At 54.5% G+C, this 26613-nt stretch overlaps 1 protein-coding gene across 6 annotated transcripts in view; it reads right to left on the bottom strand.

The window, feature by feature from the left end:
- The window catches only part of LOC122392175 (atypical protein kinase C-like), a 137959-nt gene that overhangs the window by 18011 nt on the left and 93335 nt on the right, over positions 1–26613 (bottom strand). For 2 of the 6 annotated variants that reach the window (XM_043386770.1, XM_043386769.1), the window contains exon 15: positions 19626–19741. The exons of 2 other annotated variants lie outside the window; for them this stretch is intronic. In XM_043386770.1, the coding sequence (XP_043242705.1) occupies positions 19626–19741 (116 nt within the window). Of the gene's footprint in view, positions 1–19085; positions 19202–19625; positions 19742–26613 lie in introns of all 6 variants that reach the window. 2 more of the 6 variants (XM_043386767.1, XM_043386768.1) reach the window with 1 other exon arrangement.

Raw genomic sequence — 26613 nt, 5'->3', positions numbered from 1 at the left:
CCTATTTTCAGCCTCATTCAACGTCTCATCTCTCCAAGGAAGTTCCTTCAAAGGAAGTTTGTGTCGTCTTCAAGCATTCCCCATCGGCTCTTCACAATGTTCAGTTGTTCTAAATTACATATACCCGGTCGGTCACGTTGAGCAGACAGACCAGCAGCCCCGACACATTCGCTGACAATTGCCTATCTTTCCCCAGGTAACCCGTGGACGCCGGTCCACCAGCCTGCCGATATGGTCACAGAAGTGGCTACCATCCTGACCAGTTCGCCCACTACCGGATTTGTCAGTCATGCCGCGTCCAAGAGAGTTCAGACACAGCCCAGTCTGTCGATATGCTATAGCGCGGCCTACATAATGGTCACATCCCCGCCACAGCCCAGCTGCCAGTCTGTCCACCGCAGCCCAAACCTAGCCCGCCATGTTACGGCGCAGCCTGGCCTGCCATTCCGTTACAGCCCAGCCCAGTCTGATATGGGGCCGGCCTCCAGCGGCCGCCGTGCCGGCGCGCAGCTCTGCTGTTGTTTATGTGGCGTCCGTGCAGGCGGTGACGGCACGGACCGGCCCCACGGCCGCCGCCGGCCGGGCTTTCCATGCCGTAAAGAGGGCGGGGCGGGTCAGCCGGCCGGGCCGGTCAGACGGCCGCCCCCGCCCCCGCCATGGCCGCCCCCGCCTCTGACCGGCGTCTCGTCCATCGCCGTGGCTCCGGCGGCACCGTCCGGCGGCATAAACCAGTCGGACGGCTCGCCGAGATACCGGGAGTCGGATCGGTCGGACAGATCGGCCGTCTGTCTGCCTCCCCGTCCCGGTCTGGCCAGCCGCGTCTGTCGGCTGTCAGTGGACCGTCTGTCTTCTGCGGCGTGTCGGCGGTCAGAACGAGCGGTCAGCGGTCAGCAGAGACCGGCGCCGCGGCACGTGAGCTATGGAGACCGGCTCCGTAGCGACAGAGCGCAGTCTGTCGTCGACCGGCGACCTTCGCCACAGCGCGGGGCAAGGGACGCCCGAGAGGACAGATGAAGGGATGAACTTGGAGGACGTCAGGAGCAGGGACAGAGGGACGATGGGAAGATGGGAATGGAAGACGACCACGATATCATGATGATAAAATCAACAGTAAATTTTCCACTGAGGCGCAAAATACAAGGACGTGTCCCAACCCCTTCAAAATGTCCTCTCCCTTGGAATGGAAAAGTTCAACAGTCAGCACTCAAGCTCTTTCTCAACATTGCAAGTGACAAATTCACAGAAACGTAGTCTCCGGGATTCCGTTGCCTGGCAACAAAGTACATCAAGGAGCACTCAGAAACCAGGGCGTTAGGTTGAGCCGGGATTTGCGCCTCGCACATTGGAACAATCGCTGCAGATACGCTATCTCAAAACTCACTCAACAGCCTCTCAATTCAGGCACTGGGGGCGTAAGTGTTGTTTTTGAGTAGGCGGCTAATGCAGTTAGAGTGAAAAGGAACACTTCCGATTGAACCAGCTGCCATCTAAATGGCTCAATCCAGAGTGGTGACACTCTGGGCATCATAAAAGGACAAAAATCGCAGCACTTAGGTACTGCTGGGTATATAGGCATGTGTTTCCAGACATCCTCTAGAAAAATGACAGCCGAATGAGAACATCAAACATGTCAGCATTACTGTTACTTCGTTTCTCAGAGTCCATTTAACCCACACCGCAATTCTGTTCAAACTACAAACGGTGACATCGTGCCGGCTAAAAGCTTCGACGCCACCGGCGACCGCGCCGTGCCAGCCGGGACGCTCCGTCACTCATACAGGGATGACGTCACTGGCGATAAACGCCTGCCAGGCGGAGGGCCGCGTCACCCGTATAGCATACATTGAGCGGAGAAGGGCGATAGGAGATAGCCGCTAACCGGCGCCAGGGCGGCGCCACAAAAGGGTATCGCGGCAATTAACCCCGGGGTAGCGGAGAGGGGAACGCTGGGATGGCAACTTTGTTTATAATAAACCCATATATGGAACACTGACAACTAAGCTGAATTTACAATGTGTCTTAGCGCAAACAAGCTGCATGCTGGTCTCTCTAGGCCAAGGCTGACAGTAATTCGAGGTCAAACCATTTATCTTTCGAAAAAGAGATTGCAATTAAAAGACCGCTACATTGCAGCGACATCGCATCATTAAACGTCCCCTGCGAAGACAGCGACGACGTCATTGATTTACCGTCCAAAAACTGCTCGGGACAATGCACGGGCTCGTCCTCTAGAGCGCGGGCACTAACCCACGCCCGCCGCCGCCGTCTGCCCCGCTGTCCCTCCGAGGGCGTCAGACATGGATCAGTGTTCCCGTGCCCAGGAGATCTCTGCGCCGGCCTGCCCGTCAGATGAACAGGCTACATCCCTCGGTCCGTCCCGACCCGGCGCGCTGGAGGGTACGGAGACGGATCGCGCGTCGGACGCCTTCTCAGTCACTGGGGACGACGCTGCCCAGCTGACTCAAATGGGACACCATTTTTACGGCGAAAAATGCACCTGCCGAGAGATTCGTCTTGGGTGTTCGTGGACATGGCAAGTGAGCGATGCAGCTGCCGCCTCGCCAGGGCTGGAAATATCCACACGAACTTCTGCTCTGTGCTGAGTATGCCACCGCGTGGCAGCCGGCCTGCATCGGGTACGCCGCAGTAAGAGCCACTGCACCAGATACCGGGGAGCGGCGCACCACTCAGGGCGTGGCAGTTGCTAATATAGCCCGTGATAGTTGGCGAGGGACCTCTGAAGGTTCCAGCGACCCATGATGGTCCTACATGGTCCAGAAAGGCCCCGAGACGGCCCTTGATGGGAAAAATACCAACCGGTGAGGGGCTCCTAAAAGCCCCATGGGCCCATGCATGTCTCTCGAAAGCCCGTAAAGGCCCAGGGTCGCCTGCAATGTGTCCTCGCTGGGCCATGAGGGGTCTCCAGGACCCTGCCCCGGACAGACCCCTGACCGTCCGCGGCCCGCCTGTGTCGGCTGCGGGCCTATGGCGTCCGTAATCAATACAGCGCTCCCGCCGCCGCTCGACGGTGCCGGCAAGGGGTGCGGCGGCCGGCCATGAGCTGCTGGCCCTGCCACGATTCCGCCCTGCCGCGAGTCCTCCTGGTCCATCCTTGAGTCCGAACGGCGACCGAGTGCTAAAAGGGAAGGCAATAGATCCACTATGCACTTTAAGTCAAAAACATGCAGTGAGTTGTGAGGAAGAGACCAGCACGGCAAATTGCATATTACGATTATCACGAACCCAATATCTGCCACGTCGCTGGTTCTAATCCATCAACGCGCCTCTACCACGGCTCAAAACCCGGAACGGCTCAGGTTGGCATTTTCTAAAGGTCGCCGATGATCAAAGTCACGAGAGACGAGCATGTTGTTGGTTGACCTTCTGGCTAAGCCTCTGCAGGCGACTGACGGGCGTATGAGCCGTCCCAGCCAGGAGGAAGCCATGCAGCTGGCCCTCTGGAGTAGCGGTTCAGTCCAGCGCGACCTTTCGGGCAATGGATGGAGGGCCCACGGAGATTTCTGGCGGTCACCATCGGGGACGCTCGGTGAGCCGATAGTGCCGCCAGCCACTCAGCTATGCCGTGAACAGTGAGCATCCTTGTGTCCTTGCCACTCAGTCCACACTCATTCCTCAATCCTCACCCACATTCAATTCGAACTCGGTCTCCTGAAGTTCAGCCGCGTTTCATTTCCACGCCAGAAAGCACTTCTGCAACCACTATCAGAACCAACCCCACCTTTTCCGAGCGCCGGCCCCACCATCCCACCATCCCTAACCCTACCCTGGCCAGCAGCGCTCGGCTGCCACCGGCCGGCGCCGCTGTATATTTGCAGCGGCCTCACGTGCCAGTGGAGAAGTGTTCCACGAACCGGTCAGCCGACCCGGCCCGGCCCGAGAGATCGGCCGATGGTTTACTAACAGCGGCCGCCATGAAAAATACCGCTCGAGGACACTGCAGTAATGTACGGCAGCGTGTTCGTTACATCGCCCGGCCGTCACGATCCGGCCCACCGCCGATATACAGGGTGTCCCATAAGTTCGTTCTCACATTATGTTTGCATGTGAAACAGAGTACATTGCGTTTTGGTACATTTATGACCCCTCAATGTGCTCCCCATTTAATAGGCAAACACATGAATGCATGCTGCGGCATGCCAACCGGCATGTTTGGTTGCATAGCAGGCTTAAAGTTAACCCAGACTGACTTGACATGCGCCGTGAGCTCCTCGAGGCTGGAACAGCGCTACGCTTCGACGAGCCTCAACTTCAGCATACCCAACAAATTTTTATAAAATTTTGATCCGATGAGGTGCCTGGCATGTGATCTTGCCACAAACGCCTGTCACAGTCTCCTTGCACCGCTTTTAAGCTTTGCTTGACCTGTGCACTGATGCACTGTCTTGCCTGAAGATGGGCCTACGACCTCCCGGATGCCATTTTCTCCTCTATAAATGTGTTCATACTCGCGGTTCGAGTTCAGCTTGAGGGCTGAAATTCCTCCTAGATGTTCTTGGAAAAGCATTCTGCTTCCCAAAACTGTTTCTGGGTTGCCACTTGTAACTTGATCAACTCCAGAACGCCTATAACCCCACAACACAGTGACCCTGGCCTTTTGCATAGGAACATAACGGGACGAAATGAAGGCCTCCTCCTTCGCCCTTATGGGGTTGTTTTCGGGTTTGGACGGGGGTTTCATCTCGAACGTGGACTAGTTAGTCCAGATGACCTGGTTGATGTCATCAACCCTCTAGTTTTGTTTAGCCTCAGGCATAACGAAACTCATGTTTGGCCATTTTAAGACGTTTTTGACTGTTTTGTGCCCTCCGGTAAGCAAAGCTTAAGTCACCTTGAGTTATGTACCCCGAAAGAACACTCTTAGACAGCTGGTAATCCATCCTGAAAAGTCTGTTTACCAACTTTCTAACCCTTTGACCTTTTTGATGGCCACTTTGGCGCCACACAGTTTTGGCCACTTGGCTCATTCCTGAGGGCTGGCTAGAAAGAGGATAAACTTGCAGTGATTGACTCCCAACAAATCATCGGCGTCACTTGCTGACTGTGCGTCCAGTTAGCGATGGATATTGGCTACAGACTGGTAGGCCTCAATCACCCTCAATCGTCGCGAATGGTCACGTGCTGACTAAATACTGAGACGTACCCGTATCGGAGACCTCTATGTTGCGGCGTTAGCCGTCTCTGTAGGAAGCGGGCTCTCTAGCAAAAACCATTTTGTCTACAGAAATTAGCTACTGTGGAGCATATTTCTACCAGCCATGGCAACCATGTAAGCTCAGTTACGAACCAATTTCAGCGTGCCTTTAAGCAAGAAAGCCTAAAAACGTAAAATTTAGGTGAGAACGAACTTATGGGACACCGTGTAAGTCACCGTTTTTATGGAGCGGTTCGCAGTAAAGTGTAATCTCCTTTGCAGTCATGAGCCATGGCTAGCGAACGTCCACTATTAGCGAAATGAAAACTGCTAAAAAAGGGTTGGCAGAGGGATTATTTCGGCACCAGTAGCGGATCCGGTCTGGGCTGTCGTGTCAGTAAATGCGATCCGGCGCCGGGCGTCTGCCGTCAGCAATCACGGCTCTAATACTAACACCAGTGGCCAACAAACATCCACTGGCATGACGACAGTTCTGGGAACGCCCGGCGTCGAGAGGATATCGGCTAAATTACAGAGGGCCATTGTCGCTTTAACGACTGCTCGCTGAAGGTGGAACTCGATGTAACGTTCGGTCGGCGGTCGTTGAAGGGGATCGCCGGGGAAGGGTCGGCACCACCGCACTGCGCCCACTGTGTGGACTGGGGAGACGGAGGTTCGGAGACGGGGCTGGCGACCATAGATGGGTGGGCGGAAAAGACTGCCAGACAGACGCTGGCAAAGGTGCGTGGGTCAGGCCTGATCAGTCTGATCAGCCAGTCTGTGATTCGATATGCAATTTCAAAAAGGGGCACGGGACGAGTCACAATCGAAAGCACAGGAAAATTTCCAGACCAAGCGGCTACTCAGGACAGCAGTTGTTTGTTGAGACCAGGACGACATATCATTGCTTCAAAATGCTCCCAGACACTGGTTTTTGGTTACTAGCCCATGTCATCGCATACTAGTCCGTATCCACCATCGTCCTCTTACATCCTTCCAAATTCTGCGCTCATACCTAAGCGCCAGTCAACCATCCTTACCTATCTTCATATCGAGCGCCAATCCAACAACGGACCATTTTTGCCAGCCAAATCCGTCTGCAATCCGTCTCATCTGGAATCCCATCCCGTCTGCAATCCGTCTCATCTGGAATCCCATCCCGTCCGTAATCCGTCTGGCCTGACATCCCGTCCCGACTCTGCCGGAGTTCTCGGGACTGTCGCCGGCCAGATTGATTGACGGCTCACGGGGCGCGCCGGCGGCGGCTCCGACCGGTCTCCGGTGACCTCAGGAGTCGCTGAACGTCTACCCGGCAACCTGCCGAACCTTCTGACGTAGGTATTTCGAGTCACCTGGCATCTCCCAGCCACCTTCCGAGCCATTTGGGTGTAAGTTCACCTCCAGCCTCGAGCGTCTCGCCAGGTTTTCCAGCGCGTTCTGTCATCTGTTATCCCAAGCACAGCTCATCTTCCTTCACTGTCTCACACTATCATATCCTTTCAAAGGGTCTTCCGGATTTTGTCACCATCTCATGCCGCATCATACCATCTCTCCCATCTCCTGGCAGTCCTTTGTCACCTTTCGTCTCCCGTCGTCTCCCACCACTTCTGCCACCTGCGTCCCACCATCCTTTATCGTCTCCCATGGACCCTGTCGTCTCTCGGACCCAGCACTCGTCGGTCGTGACTGGGTGACCCGCTCACATGCATATGCATCTCTGCAGCCGGAGCGGCGGTGGCGGCAGCGGCGGTGGCTTTCGACATGTCTCTTGTCCAGTTGTCGGGTTGGATCGGGTCGGGTCGGGCCGAGTAACGTTGACAGGATAAGCGGGGGTCACTGCACCAGTCTGTCCACCGGTGGCGGATTGGCTGAGCTTCTGCGAACTGTCGCCTGGCTTGACCTGGAGGTATAACCCGTTTGGGAGCAGTGGAGGAGAGTGGCGAGGTCTGGATGCGCTGCCATTCCGGTTAGGAAGCACTAGCCAGGATAACGTTTACCCGATTGGGCCACGGGAGCTAGCAGAGCTTATCGGAAGTCATCGAGGTCTTTCACTTGACCCAGTCATGAAAGTTTGTAACAATCTTGACCAGGAGAATCACAGCAGCAACAATTTGCTTACATAACGCTAAACGCCTCAACGCCGCAGCTGAGACACCTTGGATCTGACCGCGCCCCTGCCGAGAGGTCGGACATCTGACCACACCCACGCGGCCACACCACCCACTCTGCCGTCTCCCAAAGACACAGCGGTGGAGCGCCGTAGGGGCGCGGCGATGAGCTGATGGCAGTGGCCGCTGCCGTCACGATGGCACGCCGATGGCGTCACGCCGGCCCTCGGTATCCGGCGGGCCATTCTGCTGGCCGCGCGGCGCCGCCCACCGCCCGGCGCCACCGGCCGTAGATAAGGCTCAGCGGCGACGGCGGCTGACGAAACGCCGGCGCCGCGCCGCCGTTCAATGGTCGTCATCTCGTTCTGATGGCGGCCAGCCGGGCCGAGATGGAGAACTGGGTGGGGCCGCGCCTGAGCCCGGCTTATGGGACGGCTCCGAGGGATGGGAGCTGGGGCTGGCTCCGGCCCCGTCGAACGCCAAGTTCGACGGGCTGAGCCCACCAACAAGTGATTAGAGCATGAAATCCAAATTTAAACGGTACACGACAGTCATAATTTGTTTAAAAAAAACTACTGCCCAGAGTGTTGAACTAAATTAAATTAGCACCCAGCTCTCAAACCGAAACTCTCAAAGCTCTCAGCTCATCCTTCCAAAACCTTTCGTACCTTAACCCCTCACAGCTATTTGTTTAGATGTTGGGGTTTCAGGGCTCACCTACAGCTGAAGTCATGACCCGCCACAGTGCATCGCTGCGGAGTTCAGCTGAGGTCCCGCTGAGAGTCGCCGGTGGCACTGTGCCCGGCCGACGTCCTGACGTGGCCCGGTATGACGGACGGTCCCCGAGGGACACACCCTCCTCCCCCCTGAACCCTCTCCTAGCCCCCCCCCCCCCCCCACGCCGCCGCCCAGACGAGAACAAGAAATGAAGAGTCCAACGGCCGGCCATGGCGGTGTTGGCACAGCCCGGTCGGGGCAGAGCGCCGACTGACCTACAGAGCACGGGAGCAAGGGCGGCGCCCGAGCGACCAGTACCAGCTGAGTCAGGCGATTTGGCACGACTGGTGCGGCCGGAAGCGGGCCAGACAGGAGACAACACTAAAAACTCGGCACAGCTCGCTCCATCATCATACATTTACAGACGATTGAAAGCAGACGTCTCGGCTAATGGTGGGTTTAAAGATCGAATGCCAGTAGATCCATCAGACCGGACAGATTTCTTATGCTTTTCGAGAGAAGACTGGGATCAATGTCTTCTCTTAATCTTAGTCAGAGGTCACAGTATGTCTTAACTTTCGCCCGGGGGGAGGGGATGGGGCCGTAGGGGTGATGCAACCCCTAAGGTTTTTCGTACGTAGCGGCTACGTTTTTACGGCTACGTTCTTACGCTCCGTTTTTACGCTAAAACGGCTCCGAACCCTGGGCGGATGCAGGTCAGTCTAGACTATACAAGATCAGACCAAACTGTAATGGACCCGACAAAACACACTGCAGGATACGGATGGAGAGTCGAGCAAACAAGGCTACCCTAAAACTACAACCAGCCTGCCTCCATGTGCGCCGACTGTCGATCTGACCCGACTACATCCCATCATCCCAGCGATCCACGGGGTTCGGGACAGCACTGTTAGCGCCGCCCGCCGGCTGACCGGCACAGCACAGCCAACTGCGCCTGAAGTCCGATTCCAGTTCGTGTCACGTCCTCGCCACAATCAAGGTCGGCAAGCACGACCGACTGCGCCGGCAGACATGAGTTATGTCGGCGTAAATACGGTGCCACAATGCGGCGTCGCGGCCGCCCGACGCCCAGCGATATTTATCACGCTGGTGCAAGTAATTTATGTTCCACAATGCCTCCTTTGCGTGGCATCGCACCGGCTAGGAGGCAGGGCGCGGCGGCTGCTGCCGAGTATGTTCTATTGATTTTGCTCCCGGCAGCCAGCGCAAGACCCGGAGCGGCACACAGGCAAACATATTTTGCTACGTTCGGCCGAGTTGCAGACGGCTCCGGTTAAAGCAGCTCGCCGGGCTGCCAGGCGAGTTGCTCTGTGCTTATTGATTTCTCTCTCACAAGCGCCGTCGAACCATGCTTTCAGCGCGGCGGGGTTCGCAGAGAGCGTGCCGGCCTCGGCTACCTCGCGGCGCTGGTGAAACCAAACATCACCCGGTGACCGGCGACCCCTCCCCCTCCGACCCCCTCCTCCGGTCAGCGCCCCCGGGACGCCGCCCGGGGGTCGGCCGTGACCTTGACCCGAGCGACGCGGCTGCAGGCCGGCCGTCGGAGGCCGACCACCACTGGGAATAGCCGCCGCGGCTCGATACCGTCTCTCCGAGTCGGCCGGGGCGACTCGGGAGACGACCGGGCCAGAGTTGGGAGGAGCGGTCCGGTAGCAGTCCAGAGAAGACGGAAAGAACAGAGACGACCGGCAGACCAGAGACAACTGACAGACCAGAGACGACCAGCATAACAGACGTCAGGCAGACCAGAGTTGGAACCCAAGCATCGACCGACACCGGCAGGCCAGTGACGGACGGCCGACTAAGCGTCAACGAGCATGCCCAGTGACAGCCGGCTCGCCCAACGGCATCTAGAAAAGTTTACGACTTTCAGAATACTCTCAGACGAGAGCCGTACCCGGCAACTGCCCGGCTCGTCGACTGTCTGCCACATGACCGTCGCTCTCGTGTCCTGACCCCTCCACTTCCTCCACTCCAGACATAGCCCGGCGCCGTCCCGATAGCCCTCTCTGACCAGTCGTTAAGCGGCGAGCCGTGTCCGCAGAAGGTCACAGTCCCCGGATGGCGACAGACGTCACCGTCGCAGTTTTTCAGAAACCGCCGGCCGGCGACCGCAGTTTCAGCGGCGTAATGATCCCCGACTGCAGACTCCCGGCAGCCATGGCGACAGAGACATAAACGACGGTGACGACGGCAATGACCGCGACGGCCGACAGGATCATCGGTATCGACGTCGGACGGAGCGAGCCCCTCCCACCCTTCCCTCCCGCCCGCCTACACGCCGGGTACCCGGCCTCATGCAATAATCCACAGCCGCCTGGCGGGTGACTCAGCTGGGACCTGAGGGAACAGCGGGCCCCCGACAATACCAGGCGGCGGCGCCGGGTGAGGTCAGACCGCAGGTCGCGGAGGGGCGACAGCGCTGACTCAGCCGGCGTGGTCAGACGGTGACGAGTCCGGGACATTAGACAACGGGGCGGCTGATCAGGGGGGGGGGGGGGGAGGGAGGATACGGGGAGACGAGACAATGCGTCAGAGACGAGGAGTGAGCTTGTGTAAAGAAATTGGAACGTTTCATTGAGGAAAGCATTAGTATATGAAAGATGTGACCCCTTACGAGCGACCAGAAAACAATGAATGTGTGAATTTATCAGTGAACAATGAATGAAACACCAAAATGTATTAATGTATTGTTTGATGGTGCCTCACTCTATTTGTATTTTATGTAATTGCCGGAACGCATAGTAATTTTCACTCGCGCAAAAACACGCGGATGGAAAATTTGATGTGCAGATTTGAGGAGGAAAATAGACAGTCGGTTTTTGGAGGAAGTTAACCGTCTTTTATATTCTATTTATTTTTTATATTACAAGCTATTTCGGCCTTTTTCCTTGTATATACGGGTGGTAAAATGGCTCCAAAGAAACGTAAAGCTAACGATGACGAGTATATCGATGCGATCGATGATTATTCCGGCAAGGAAGACGTCGTACGGTGGCTGAACCGAACTGAAATACTGTGCATATTTCAGTGCATAAAATACTGTGCAGGGCAGTGATATCATGAGGATCCTGCCTCTGAAGCTGAAAGGTGACGCATTCACTGTTTATGCACAGTTGCCAGCGAGAGATCGAACGTCGTACGAGTCGGTGAAGGACGCACTGCAGTCTGCGTTTGCGCCAGATCCCCTTGGGGCGTATGAAGAGTTTGTGGCTCGGAAGCTCAGACCAGGTGAAGCAGTGGACGTTTTCCTGGCAGACCTCCGGCGACTGTCCACACTTTTAGGAGGTGTTTCAGATCGGACCCTTCTGTGCTCTTTTATCTCTGGTCTTCCACTATACGTGCGTGAAGCAATGGGCGCCAGCTATCGAGTGCAGGACCTGAGCATCGAGAGCGCCTTGAGCAGTGCCCGACGGGCCGTGAAGAATGACCCGGCGATGGCAGCCGCGGCGGCAGGAGAGCGCCTCACGCAGGCACAGAGAAACAATCACGAAACGACGGCTGAGCCATCTAGAACTGCGAGACGTGTGACAAGATGGTGCTGGGTGTGCGGCGAACCCAACCATTTGGCGTCTCGGTGCCCTGTCCGTTCGGGAAACGGCGTGGGAGATGGTGTGTCAGCGCCGGCGTCATCTCCCGCGCAGTGACGGGTGGCGCTCTGCCGGTCGTAGACCTGACTGTTGACGGGCACAGGTGCCGAGCTCTGGTGGATTCTGGCTGCACAGAGAACCTGGTTTACAAGTCTGTGTGTGAGGCATGGCGGCCTCAGAGAACAGCGGTAACGTCGATGAGTGGAGACCCGTTTTTCTCCAGTGGGGTTGGAACTGTGCAGCTGAGAACGTGTTCCGGGCAGTCGGCGAATGTTTCTGTGCTGGTTCTTGATGACAAACCGATGGGTGTCGAGATGGTACTCGGAGTGCCCGCCATCTCGGCTCTGGGTGGCGTGATGATTGCATCCCCCTCTGATGTCAAGTTCTGTGGGAAGCCGACTACGCCGCCCACTCCACCAGGCCTTGAAGATGAATTGGTGGTGGACACGCCCGATTTCACAGTACGGTTTGATGCCGACCAACGAGCGTGGACGATGTCGTGGAAGTGGGAAGATGGAGCTGAGCCAGCCAGTCTATCCAGCAGTGTGCCTGAGTATGCCATGTCAGCAGAAGCCAGGCAGGAATTTGAAGCCGAACTTCAGACTTGGATAGACAATGACTGGCTAATTCCATACGATCAGTCCGTCTATGGCCCTCCCCGTGGACTGTTGCCGCTGATGGCTGTGGAGCAGGGCAGTACAGGGTGGGGCAGAAAGATTTACCTGTTTGTTTTCAGCCCATAACTCAAAAAGTTTTGGACGGATTTTAGTGAAATTTTGCATGCGGCTTCCCAACTGACTCGTGTATAATTTTTATGATTGTGTTTTATTTCGTCATGGTTGTTGATGAGCTATGGCGGAGATTGCAAAAAGAACCCAAATTGCGGCGCCGATGCAGGCTGGCCACAGCGTCCGAAGCGTTTCCAAACAGCTCGGTGTTGCCATAAAAACTGCTAACAGTATAATTAAATGCCTTAAAGGGACAGGTACGGTGTCGAGGAAGCCCATCCCAGGCAGAACAGACATGTCCGCGCCAAAGAGCTGGTTGATATCGTGCACAAGATGGTGTCTCGAACTCCTTGGCGAAACATGCGCAAACTGGCAAAGGACCTCGATTTTTCGCCTAAAACGATCAGGAGAATCATAAACGATGATTTGGGCCTTGAGTCATACACGATGCAACGTCGACGCCTAATTTCGGCGGCATCCAAGGAGAAGCGGCTTCACATGGCCCAAAAGATATTGGAGGAAATCAGAAGCGCCGGTAGCAAGGTCTTCCTCTGATCTGATAAAAAGATTTCCACGGTTGAGCCCCAGATGAGCTCTCAAGGCGTCAGAATCTTGGCAGATGGTACATCCAGCATTGATCCTGCTATCCAGGCCAGTTTTGGTCGCTACAACCTTGCTGGTGTCATGGTTTGAGCTGCCGTCGCATCCGACGGCTCAAAAAGACCCTTGATCTTCATCGAGGCGGGTGTGAAAGTCAGTTCAGACGTTAATGTCCATCTGCTGGAGTAACATGCTCTGCCTTGGATCACTCAGTCGTTCCGAGACGGATACGTCGTCGTCCAGGACGTTGCGTCGTCTCAGACGGCCAACTTCACTCAACAGTGGTGCAAGACCCACATGCCTGGATTCTGGGACAAGGACATGCGGACACCATCAAGTCCAGACCTGAACCCGATGGACTTCACCACCTGGGCCATCCTGGAGAGGGAGAAGTGTGCAACACCACACAGCAGCATCGCCGCTCTGAAGCTGGCACTCGAGACGGCATGGTCGAATTTCGACGAAGACACCGTGCGGCGCTCGCGCCTCTCCGCAGGGAGAGGTTTCGGGGCAGGGGTGAAGACCAAAGGTGGTCAAATTGGTTCATAGTGCCGTTGCTGAGATGTGTACATGCTACTGAATACGTGTACCAAAAATCATTTGAATATCTTCGTTCTGGACCGAAATATTTTCAAAAATCAAGAGGTAAATCTTTCTGCCCCACCCTGTAAGTGCAAGGTGCGACCCTGTCTGGACTACCGTCAGTTGAACAGCCACGTACCTGAGCACACAGCAGAGGCCGACGTCTGCACAGACACGCTGCGGAGGTGGCGCCGCCACGGTAAGAATCTCGCCGTGGTGGATTCGAAGCAAGCTTACCTGCAGATTCGCACAGACCAGCGCCTCTGGCCATTTCAGACCGTGATTGTCGGCGGACGGCGTTATGCGTTGACGAGGGTCGGGTTCGGATTGAACGTGGCCCCGCTGATGATGAAGAAGGTGGTGCAAGCGGTCCTCAGCCAAGACGCCGATGCGGAGCGCGCCACAATACCGTATGTGGACGACCTGTGTGTCGATGAGGACATTGTTACGGCCGATCGTGTAGTGGAGCACTTCTCTAAGTACGGCCTGGGGCCGTATTCACGTCGATCATTTTCGTAAGAATTTTCTTAAGTTTGACCTACTTCTTAAGTAAATTTTTTTAATCACGTGAAATCCGTCGATAAAAACTTAAGAAGTGTCGACGTGAATACCAAATTATACTTACGAAAGAAAATTGACTTACGAAGTCGACGTGAATACGGCCCCAGTGCAAGCCTCCAGAGAGAGTCCAGGACGGAGCACGGCTGCTGGGCCTGCGGGTTGGAGTCGCAGGAGACGGTGATCTCCACTGGACTCGGGATAATGCAGTCGGTGCCCCTCCTGACGTCATGACACGCCGCGCTGTGTTCTCCTGGTGCGGACGTCTGGTGGCGCACATGCCAGTGTGCGGCTGGCTGAGGCCTGGCTGAAACGTCGTGTCAATGCTGTGACTCACCACTGGGACGACGTTACCGACGATCCAGAGCTGCGCGAGCAGATGATGTACATGGCTGAGCGGATGGTGAAGGATGATCCAGCGCGAGGTCACTGGCACGTCAGTGGAGACAGTGCTGTCGTGTGGACGGACGCCTCCTCTGTGGCGGCGGGAATCGCTCTGGAGACGCAAGATGGAAACATCATCGAAGACGGATGCTGGCTTCGAAAGGATGAGACGACTCACATAAATATGGCAGAGCTCGATGCCGCCCTGCGAGGCCTCAATCTAGCTATCGCCTGGGGCATGCGAGTCATCGAGCTGAAAACGGACTCGGCCACTGTTCATCGCTGGCTCGACGATGCATTAAGTAGCCGAGCACGTCTCCGCACTAAGGCCCACGGGGAAATGTTGATACGGCGCCGAGTCGACATAGTCAAGCAGTTGGTGGCCGAATTCAACCTGCATCTGACAGTGACTCTGGTGAAGTCGGCGGACAACAAAGCGGACTGCCTCAGCCGGGTTCCCGCTCAGTGGCTGCGCGGTCCACTGAACGGAGAGTCCGCTGGGACATGTGGTGCTGCGGTGAATGCTGAGTGCACCAGCGGTGATGAAGATAGCTCCAGCACGAGCGGTGATGGCGGCGATGGCGTCGGGGCAGATGGGACCGAGGACGAAGAAAGAGGACGGCGAGCAGCGGTTCGCGAGGTGCACACCCGCGCAGGCCATCCTGGAGTACGGAGAACGCTGTTCTTCGCTCGGCGCGAGATTTCTCCGAACATTACGAGGAGAGAGGCGCGTGCTGTCGTGTCCCACTGTGACGCATGCAGGTCTATCGACCCAGCACCAGTTAAGTGGAAGCCTGGGAAGCTGGAGGTGAACGAGTCCTGGACTAGGCTGGCGATTGACGTCACGCACCACCAGCGCAGTCTGTACCTGTCGGTGGTCGACTGCGGTCCTTCGAGGTTCAGTTTGTGGAGATTGCTTCGAAGGGCAGATTCAGCGCACGTCATTGAAGAGCTGCATCGAATTTTCAATGAACGTGGAGCTCCAGAAGAGATCCTGGCGGATAATGATACCGCCTTTCGCAGTCGGGCGTTTGCAGTGTTCGCGGCACAGTGGATAATTCGGCTGAGGTTCCGCGCCGTCTACCACCCAAGTGGAAATGGTGTGGCAAAGAGGAATCATCGGACCGTGAAGGTCATAGCCGCAAGAACAGGGTGCACCGTTGGCGATGCCGTGCATCTTTACAACGTAACACCTCAGGACGGACAGAGCTCGGCTACGACACCAGCCGGACAGATCTACCGGTACTCGGTCAGGGACAGCGTGAGGACAGACACTGGCACTGGTGGTGATCCAGCGGACGGCAGCGGTCCGGAGGGCAGGGACAGCACCTACACTGTCGGGGACGCCGTGTGGGTCCGACAGCCTGGATCACGCTGTGGTGATAGGTCGCAGCCGGGTGTTGTTACCAGGGTGCCGTCACTTCATATTGTGGAAGTGGACGGGACCCCATGGCACGTTGGTGATGTTCGGCACCGCAGTGAGAGTGACCCTTGAAGGTCAGGGGGTGGTGTTTGATGGTGCCTCACTCTATTTGTATTTTATGTAATTGCCGGAACGCATAGTAATTTTCACTCGCGCAAAAACACGCGGATGGAAAATTTGATGTGCAGATTTGAGGAGGAAAATAGACAGTCGGTTTTTGGAGGAAGTTAACCGTCTTTTATATTCTATTTATTTTTTATATTACATGTATCAAGAAAATACCCAATAGTAGATGATCCCCTTGCAGATATCATTCATTAGCTGTAATTTAGCACCAAATCGTTGCAGACTGCAAAAGATATGAGCATAACTGGCTGTAGGATCTTATGTAACTGAATACGTTGCAACCCCGCGTCCCTCATTTTGAGACGACCTTTCGGCGTTTGTTGCCAGCCGCATTGCCTTACTAATTACGAGCTTTGCGATTGTTGGCTCTGGTAACCGCTGATAACCTTACAATTACCCATTAAATCAGCTCTTGTGGTGCGGCTGCTAACAGAAACGATTCCCATTTGGTATAATTACCACATTGCACCGCCCGGCACACACTTGACGACTAAAAACAACAAAAATGGCTGAAGTAGATTCAGTTAGGTTAATTTAACTCATCGGTGAAACATAAGATAGACCAGGCAAGAACAGGGACTGTAACCCGGAAAAGACAAATAAGACTGCACAGCAGTTTAACTTATAAATAGCCCATCAAGATGCTAGCTGAAGTTGAGATCATCTGGTATCCGGGATATCGGAAATCTCGGAACGAGAATAGCACGATGGACAATCTCATCATACAAAAACACACGACACCAGTTTAGCTCTGTACCGGTGCCGTCCGTACCCAGCCCAGGCCGGGCCGGGACTTTTCGATCTTTCGATCTTTTCGATATGAGTCGATCTTCTCGTACCATTTGTCATCTCATAATCCGGCGCCACGCCGGCCTCAATTCTGATACAAGTCGGAGTGGGCGAATATTTGGCATAGATTGACCGGACTGGATCCCTCCTAGCTCGTCACTTCATCTTTCATCAGATGATGGTCTGCGAATCAGACCGCCGTGGTCCGTGTAAACCACCCTGGTCCCCGGATCAGACCGTCCTGGTCTGTGTGGACCGTCTCGGTCCGGCCCGGCGTTGGTCCCAGTCCGAAGGATAAGGCGGGGATCATCACGGGACTATCGCGTGATGCTTGTGTTTGTGGCAGACAGATTGAGAGTTGGATAGTGTACGGGATGCTATCGGTCTGCTTTTGAGCTCAGCTAGTCGGCTAATCTCGGATATTATGAATATAATAAGAATTGCATTCCTTTTTCTGGTACTTCGCCGCATCTTAAATACTCACCTCTCGTACCAGATGCACTGACTAAGACAAAACAACCACAGAGCAGCCCATGCGAAAACAGGCTCACTTATCCGCCCACGACTGCTGGAGCCCCTCAAACAACAATCCCCCATGGTCGGCGAGCAGCGGCGCCCTTGAACTGGCGACCTGTCTGGAGCGCTCTCTGGCGGGCCACAGGTCGCTCCGCACCGTGCTGTTCCCCTGTGACCCGGTCGGTGAGTTCACACTCCCTGACCTGGCAGAGAGCACGCCCGGGCAGCCACCGCGGCCCGGCGGTGACACTACCGGGACTACCACAGCTGCCATGGCCCTCGGCGCTCGTCTCGGTCAACTATACCCTTGGATTGGATGTTCACCGGACCGACACCTACCACCTGACGGTTTTCTGGTAGCCCCCCCCCCCCCCCTCTGTTGACCCAACTCGAGCCGACCGAACTCTCCGGCAGCGGCGGCGGCGGGGCGCCCACAATAGCCCACTATTTGGACGTACGGCTAATTTCGGCCCGCGGTCCGTCCAGACCCCACAACTCCGACGCTGGCCGCCAGTATCCCTCCCAGTCTCCCGGCTAACCCCCTCTCCCAAAATGGGAAGCTGGAAGCGTCCCGCAGCTGACGAGGTTAGAGGGTTAGAGTGTGTGGAGCCAACTCTGCCAGAGTCGAGTAGTTGCTTTCGTCGCCAATTGATTAAATTGCCAGTAGGCACTAGAGATGGCAAAATGTGGACCCGAGGACCCGGTCCAAAGAACCAGTCTAGACCCATATGGGTCCAGACCGGTTCCTGGAAATTGTCTGACGGGTCCAACCGGGTCCTACCATAAACCATACATATTGCACACTACGCCTGATTGCAAAATATGAAGTGAATGGAAATAAAACATTTGCTCATGCATGTTCCTTTCCATACTGTAGCTCATAAGTAGGTCTAGTGGAAAAAGGCTGTTTATATGATGCCACTTATAATGATACCTACAAATAGTTTGCATTAACTGACTTTTGGGGAACGGGTCCAATTGGTTCCGATTCCAGCCTAGGCCGGGTCCGACTGGTTCCAGAAATGTCCTGCCGGGTCTGGTTCGAGTCTGGTTCCCAAAATTTTCAACTTTTGCCACCTCTAGTAGGCACCCCCTAGACACCTGATACTGGGTAGCGGCATAGAAAAACGGAAAATTTTGCCGACCTATAGTGTTAATAGTGACGGAACCGTTGAACAGAATTGATTATAAACTGATGCTCGCACGGGCAAAAAGTTACATTGTATCCGCTCGCACTGTTTTTCATTTCGATATCCGAGATGAGCAGTCTATACTTCAGACTTCTGATCTCGCTGTCAACGGCAGACATCCTGGAGAGCCATTTCAGTGGAAGAACTCGCGGAACCTGTCGCCCCCAGCTGAGTGGAATCAAAACTCAAACAACCGAGTCCAGGCTGGATTGTGAACGCATCTTGCCCAGTTGATGGCAGGCCAGACGAGAAGCTCAGCGTCAGGTCATCGTGCTTGAGCAGTAGGTCAGGTCAGTCAGGTGATTTGGTCCGTCAGGTCCAAGTTTTCTAACACTTCATTTATAGAAGGGTGAATGTCACATGTGTTAGAAAACAAACATAAGGTCGTTATTTGGTGACATGGATTATACTTTACAGGCATTTTGGACCTTACTGCTCACGATGGGTCGAATTACTCCAATTATAAACATAAAAAGTGTTCTGTTGGGAATATCCGATTACACTTTCCAACTAATGAAGACGCCGCGCCGGTTAGGCCACGTCAGGTCAAGTCAGGTCAGGTCAGGTCAGGTCACGTCCAGTCCAGTCGTCGGTCACTCACCGATCGTCGGGGGTCAGTTGGACGGGCTCATCGGTGAACTCTGGCGGGAAGTTGGCCAAATCTCTCTCCGTCTCCACACGGGGCTTATACGGCGGGGTCACCTGCTTCTGTTCGAGCTGCAACAAACGTCCGCCAGGGGCGCCACCGTCAGCGGCGGCCGGCCGACCGACCGGTGACCCAGCGCTCGGCGGGCGGCGCTACCTCTCACACCCGGCGACCGACAACACGGGCACAACACTCAGCTGCCAAAACGAAACGTAAGCACTGCACCGAACAAAACGAAAGCGCAGCCACTCCTGAAAACATAAACGTAAAGCGCTAGCGCTGCCTAAAAAACGCAACTCAACGCCAAACACCACTATAACGGGAACGAAAGCCACAGCGGTTGTAACGTAAACCATACGAAGCAGCACCAACAAACACAGGGACAGGGTCCAGCAGGCGGGCCGGCAGGCTGGCAGGCGGGCGGGTGCAGGCTCAAGCCAGCCTCGACAGTCAGCGCGGGCATGCGGGTCGGGTCAGGTCAGCTGTGTCACTCACTGGTCGGTGGGGGTGAGCTGGACCGGCTCAGACGTGAACAGGGGGTCAAAATACTCCAGGTCAACGTCCCCCGACAGCGGGGGCACGTACGGAGGTATCAGCTGGCGCGCCTCCAGCTGCGGAAAGGCACCGACGCACCAGTGGTTAGTCGGGTTAGTGAGCAGCGGGGCAAGTGGGGTTAGTGGGGTTAGTCAGTCCCGGGTGTAGTGGGGGTTTGTGTCACCTGGGTTAGCGTGGGTTAGTGAAGAAGTGATGCCGGGGTAAGCGGGTTTGTTGTGGGGAAGGGGAGTGAGACAGTAAGCGATGAGAAGTGACCACTCGATTAGTGGGGGACTGTCCGATGCCCATGCTTTATCCAGAGATGTAAGGCTAGAGAAGCGGGAGAAAATCAGTGGCTTGTAGCGTGGCAGAACAACGGAGCAGAGTTATTTTGGCCTGTATGATATACGTCGCTTCTATCATTAGAGCCAGGACAAGTTAGCACAGGGAAGGATCATTCAAGATTCACCGGTTACCAGCATACGTGCAGCAAGAGTTACTTCAACATTCATCAGTTAAAAGTGGCACACACGCACATATTGTTAGCAGAACCTCCAACAACACTTGCATATGTGTTTGAACTTTGAACAGCAAACATCCAAAGCACTGGCACCACATTAATACATGTAACAGTGGTAACATTGACACTCAAACACAGCAAAACTCGTCGTGGGCGCATTGTGGGCGTAATGCACGTCACCAGAACACACACTTCCAAATAACGCAGACGGGACAACCAACGAGGGCATAACCACGAGGCTTACATCTGTTGCTGACAATTTGCAGATAGCATGAACAGCGAAATTCGTATACCTTTAACCACACATGGTAATTCAGGCAAAATTAACATTAAATTATATTTGCCACCCACGTGACATAAAGCTGTCAGGAGAATATAACTGAATGCTGCTCCCGGAGGCCCTGGCGCCTGTCTAGTATCAAGTCCGGTGGAGCCGCTTTATACTCGTAGCCTCCATCAAATCCCCGACGTCGTGCCTGCTCAAGCCTCAGTGCAGTAATCGGACGGACAGACACGGAATACCGCACTGGCTGGGACAGGTAGCAGCCAGTAGCAGCGGCTCTGATGTGCCGAGAAGCCGCCTCCATTGCACAGTCACGCGCGTGAGGCCATTTTAAGCCCGGCCACCACCGGCGGCGGCGGCGCGGCGGTGACGAGGAAGACCCGACTCGCCTTTTCCGTGCGCTGTTTGTATCAACATGTCAAACTAAGCCTGATTTCGCGAGTAGACTCCATAAATCCGGCTGCCATGATGTCATTTCATGCACAGCGCCCGACCACAAGCGCCCACCGAAATACGAAGCCCGCCAGTTTCCAACAAACATCCAAATGCCGGCGGTCACATGACGTTAGATCGCTGGCGGGGGTCGCTTTGATGACACCGGCGAAAACTCCCCGCTGCTCCACTCCCCGAAATGGCGACACGGTACAGCAAACGGAGCCCGCCGCCCGGCCGTGTCGGCGGCCGGCAGGTAAACAGCCCACCGCGATCGACAGATACTCCTCGGCACGCCGACAGCAGCATGCGACACGGACCGAGTGACCCGCGCCGCCACACACGCTCGTCGTGGGCCCGGCGGCGGCAGGACGGGGGCGGAAAGGGATATCCAGGCCCCATTTGGGAACAGACACATGTCACGGTGCATCGGAGCGCGTGCAACCGAGTGACAACAGAGGTGCCGTTGTCCTAGCGGCGATAGCCGACCCACGGCCTGTCGACAGCGCTATTGTTGTCAGACGAGACAAACTGACTCGGCCGCGGCGCGTGTCGCCGTGTGGGGCGTCGCGTGTCAGTTTCGGGTGACGTGTGTTAAGTGTGTGTCGGTGTGTCGGATGGCCCCCTTGAAGTCGGCACCATTACTGACTGACGACAGAGTCACAGCCCACAGCCTTGGCCAGCAATTTCAGTGCGACGAAGTGACTAAATTGACCCCGTCACGGCGGAGGTAGCACGGCACGCCACTGTGCTGGCAGCCGGGTCCGGACCTCAGCCCGCTCAGGTGACCAGCGGCACTCTGACGACTACCATTTCCTCGCTCATCCCTCACCGGGTAAAACTGTGACAGTACTTAGCGCCAGGCAGCACGCCGGTGAAGCTCAAACGCTCCAACTGCCATCCGGCGGGCCGCTCTCGGTAAACACTGACGTCAAAGGGTCGCGCGCGCCGGCCCGATTCGATCGGCGATCGACTAACATTTGGGTTCGGCGGGCTGCAGAGGCCGGACAGACGGTAAAAATGCGGAAACAGCAGCGCGCCGCCGCGGCAGCCGCTCCGCCCGCCGGACGGACAGGAAATGAGCTCGCTCAACAGCGCCGCCGAGCGCCGGTAAATGTTTTGGTGCCGCCCGAACAGTCTGAGGTGATCGCTCACAGCTAATGGACGACCGATTATAAAAGTCAACGGGGAAACATTTACAACTCATGCAAATAAATATATTGCCCAAGGCGGTCTTAGCTAAAGCAGGCGAAATATTCCAACACCGAAGGCTTGTCAGGCATTGGGCGGCACACAGCCGAGAAATGAGGCATTTTCATCACTCAGAAGTGAACCGTACTGGAGGTGCGCGAGCCTCATAATCCCAGCATCAATTTAATTACATCTTCAAAGAGTAAGTTCGCGCACCAGAATTTAGAGCCAACGCTTCGCTGGGCTCTTTCCACGCCAATCTCTTCAAAGAATCCAATTGCGCTGCCTCCCGTGAAAAATAAGTCGCTTCAAAGGCACCTGCCGGCAAGACGAGAGATTCCAACCAATTCGTTAGTTTAAAAGTTCTTTCTTCAGGGCTGTCGGAATTTCTCAACAGCGAGTCACGTTGCCGGGGGTCCGGGTCGACCTGTCACGGGCCATAAACCGTCCTGCAAGGGGCCGACGCCGGGCCGCTGGCCAGTCGCCGAACAATGCCCCGGCGCTCCGCATGCCGCCCGAGCCAAACTCCAAAACTGCGACGCTGGGGACGCGCGCCCACACAAACGGATCTGCCCGACCGACAGCCGGAAAAGCATTAACCCATTTACGCCCTTCGTTGCGTTTTCGCAACGCAAGCAAGCGTCGACGTGATCGAAGCTTGAGAAGTGTGTAAAAGAGACTAACCGATGAGACAAGTTTCAGCGTGTGTAGCATGGTTGTGCGCATGATACTACGCAGTTACAAGTCTGTGCGTCCGGTAAGTTACTGACTAGAGCTCCCAGAGGGAAGTCGAAGGTTTTGTGAGTGATGACGTCACGAAAACCAAGATAAGTAGGCTAAGTGCTTAATAATATCGTAATGAAAATTGTGTAAACATATTCTGCAGAGTCCCTACAATAGCGTAGATATGCATTTTGTTAAGAAATAATGCTACAAAAAGGGTTTGTGACTATTTTCAAATATGACTACGGTCGCGTTGCGGGAACGCAACGAAGGGCACATCGGAAAGACAGCGGTGTTGCGAAAGCGCAACGATGGGCACATTGGCAGGGTAGCGGAAGTATGAATATCAACAGTAGACTTCACTCGTGATACGCTGTGGGTTCTCTCTTTCTCTCCCCCATCTTCCTCCCTCTCCTCCTCGTTCCCCAACTCTCTCCCCCTCTCTCTCTCTCTCTCTCTCTCTCTCTCTTTCTCTCTCTTTCTTTCTCTCTCTCATTTTGTAGCCATGAGGCTGTAGCGGCGGAACATCTTCAATTAAGGGGGGGGGGAGCACTGCTGACTTTTGGTCTCATTCTTTCCATTTCCATTTCCATGCAACGCCTATCGGGATAATGTTAAAATGGCAAAATCAAGGGGGGCACGGTGCCCCGGTGCCCCCTCCCCCGCTCCGCCGCCTATGCCATGAGGGACGTATATAGGTATGTTTAGTGCAAGGTGCGTTCGCACGTAAAATGTTGCGACACATTTCATATTTGCTGGCTCAAACAGCCACAAACACTCCTTTCTTTTTCTCTCGCAGATTTTCGGCCTCGGGCTGTTCGTTCACTAAGCAATGTGTTCCCATGCATCTGAAAATCGCATGGTAGGAAAAGGACCCATGCATCAAACGGTCGGCGATGCTAACGGAGCTGAGAGATAATTAGGTCCTTTGGAAATTGGATCTACTATGTACATTGTGCATAAATAATGAATAACGGGGATGTATTCTGGTATCAGGCGACAGATAGGCATCGCCATTCTCTGGATAGAATCTGCTGACTACCAGCATTTACGTTAGAAAAGATAACTGAGGGTCGGCAAATAGTGGGATAGGCCCCCTCTGAGGGTAGCTGAGCCCTTCGGCAGGGGTAATGAGGGCGGACCCATGGGAAAATAATAATTTTTAGGATTCATAGCTCGCATAGATTCATAAGCTGCTTGATGTGGAGTATACGCCTGTTTTCTTACTTTGATAGGCTTTTTATCTAATCAGACCATTTTTAGAGCTAGCAGGATTATTGGAATTAGGGGAGACATTTGTCTGACCGGACACGGTCAATCGTAGACTGGAGACTGAGCCCAGCCAGTGGGCAGCCGCCACCCATGACCCACCCCCTTCCCCCTCCCAAGCACTCACTGCACCCGGCTACAGGCGCGCTCCTATGTGAGCTGCCCGATTGCGATATACGTTGCCGGTCCAGCCCGGAACAGGGGGATGAGGCGTGGAGGAGGATTCAACTATCCTGAAGATGGAAAGGACGGATTGACGTCGAATCACCATTCTGTCCTGGCATTGTCTCGAGAAAGAGGTTACACGTGAAGGTCGCTGAGAGTGGGGCCATGAAAATTTTGGATTAGGTGTAAACATGATAAACTGGGAGTCGATTTGTTGTGATGCGCTACGCCTTACGCGGGTAATTTGTTAGAGCCGGATCGGTCCTTTTTTCTTTTTGCTGAGAGTGGGTACGACTAACCTGCAATGGAATTTAACTTTACTCCTAGGAGGGTGGTTAAAAATGATTGCGGATATACGCGTATACGAGAGGCACTGGTTTACTCCCAATCCTCCGTTTAATTGTATTCAGTGTGCACTGTGCAGGGTCTGATAGGTGGAGGTAATGGATCTGTCTAGCTTCCAAAAAGAAAGCATCACCCTGGATACGTGTCAACCACAACTTTAAATGAACAGCAATGGACAACGTAAATGGTTGATAATGACCGTGTTGCTATCTCCCCGTTCGCGAATCATGAAGTTATGCTTCCTCACTGAGGCTCTTAGGCGGGTTATAGAGCATGACTGATGTGGGTTCCGCATTTTCAAGCAATAGTTGTCAACAGTTGATCGATGTTTTGTCAAAACATATTAGCATATACGGCAGTTCAGTGTACTTTATGTCCGTCTGATGTGCCCGTCGTTGCGTTTTCGCAACGCTGATGGCGCCCGGTGTGCCCTTCGTTGCGATTTCGCAACGCATGTTTTTTACGTTTTTCTCGAGAAACTTTTGCTGCAGGCAAAAATTATTTTCGATTCCATACAAGGCCCTGGTAGGAGCATAACATATTTTGATTTCGTCGATTTTCATGATGGTCAATATTCCTGGGCATAAATGGGTTAACATATTTGCGAGCGCCAGAGTCGTTAGCGACAACGAACTTGTTCTCGGACGTTCCTGAATTGTATCCGGAAAGCAATGAGCGTGGCTCGAGTGCCTGAGATGCCGGGTTCGTCAACCATCCGGTGGGTCAGCAGCGGAAAAGGGACGTCCACCTAACTACTAGGGGCCGCGTGACGACATAAATCCGTATTGATGAGCCGCACAGAGTATGATTCACTCTTCTGGAAATAGAAAATTACGTATGCAAGATCTCTGGCTCGGCGCCGCTCAACAATGCCGATGGCGGGATAAACGGTTCATGACAGCGTTCTTAACCCGCGCACCGACGGGGGTCTGCGCCAACTTAGTACCGACGGGGGGGGGGGGGGGGGCGGATGACCGCCCCCCCCCCTGAGATCTCGAGAACGAAGCAAGATAGCGACAAGCGGTAAACGGCATCGGATACGCACGGTCAAGATCTACAATTTTTACTAAGGTCATTTTCAGGTCAGGTCAAAGATGACGTCACAGGGGTCGAAAAAGTCAAAATGGCGGCGCTAAATATGGAGAGAGTTTTTCTCGAATAACTTTCGAATTAGTCAAGATAGGAACAAACTAAGGGCATCATCGTGATCCTCTCGTCAATCCGCATCGAATGATATATATGTTGACCTCGAAAGGTCAAGGTCAAAGGTTGACCTCAGGTCACGTGACCTCGAGGTCATCATGTATATCATTCGATGCGTCTTGACGAGCTGAACACAATGAGACCATCCACGCGTCTGTATCTTGTTCCTGTACGGAGTTATTGGCCAAAAACCTTTGGTGACCTTTGATGACGTCACATGACCTCACAGCTGCCCAACAGCAAAACAGACCTCAAGGTAGTGAAGGTTGATCGTATATGAAGTCATGTATGGTATATGGGGCCATTCCGACCCGTTTTAGTGGTAAAAACAGGGAGTTGATTTTTCCCCCATTGACTTATAATGGGGAGGTCGCGAAATTGACCTGACCTTAGGTCACCGATATCAAAATTCCGAGATATACAAATTGTAGCTACTAATGACCTAATAACATCCTGCGACTTTCAAAGGCCTCCGACATCTACTGTAGCTCTGGCACGGTGACAAAGTTGCAAAAAAGTGACTTGAGGTTGGGTCATTCAAAGTGACCTGGTGACCTGACCTTGAAAGGTAGGAGGTTCAAACTTGCACACCATGTGTAAAATTGATAAGGGAATAGTCATACCAAATTTCGCGGCGCTCCCGCTATTCGCGAAAAACCTCAGGGGGGGGGGGGGGGCGGATATCCGCCCCCCCCCCCGTCGGTGCGCGGGTTAAAGATCGTTTTTAGCATGTGACGCGGGTTAGTAAATGCATCCTTTCACGTACACAATAACATTCAAGGTTATGTGGATTACTAACATGGATTTACCAACAACGT

This window comes from Amphibalanus amphitrite, unplaced genomic scaffold (assembly GCF_019059575.1).
Source record: "Amphibalanus amphitrite isolate SeventyFive unplaced genomic scaffold, NRLGWU_Aamphi_draft 000473F_arrow, whole genome shotgun sequence".
Lineage (NCBI taxonomy): Eukaryota > Metazoa > Arthropoda > Thecostraca > Balanomorpha > Balanidae > Amphibalanus > Amphibalanus amphitrite.
Note: the sequence above shows the minus strand (reverse complement) of the source record. Positions and strands in the feature narration are given on the sequence as shown.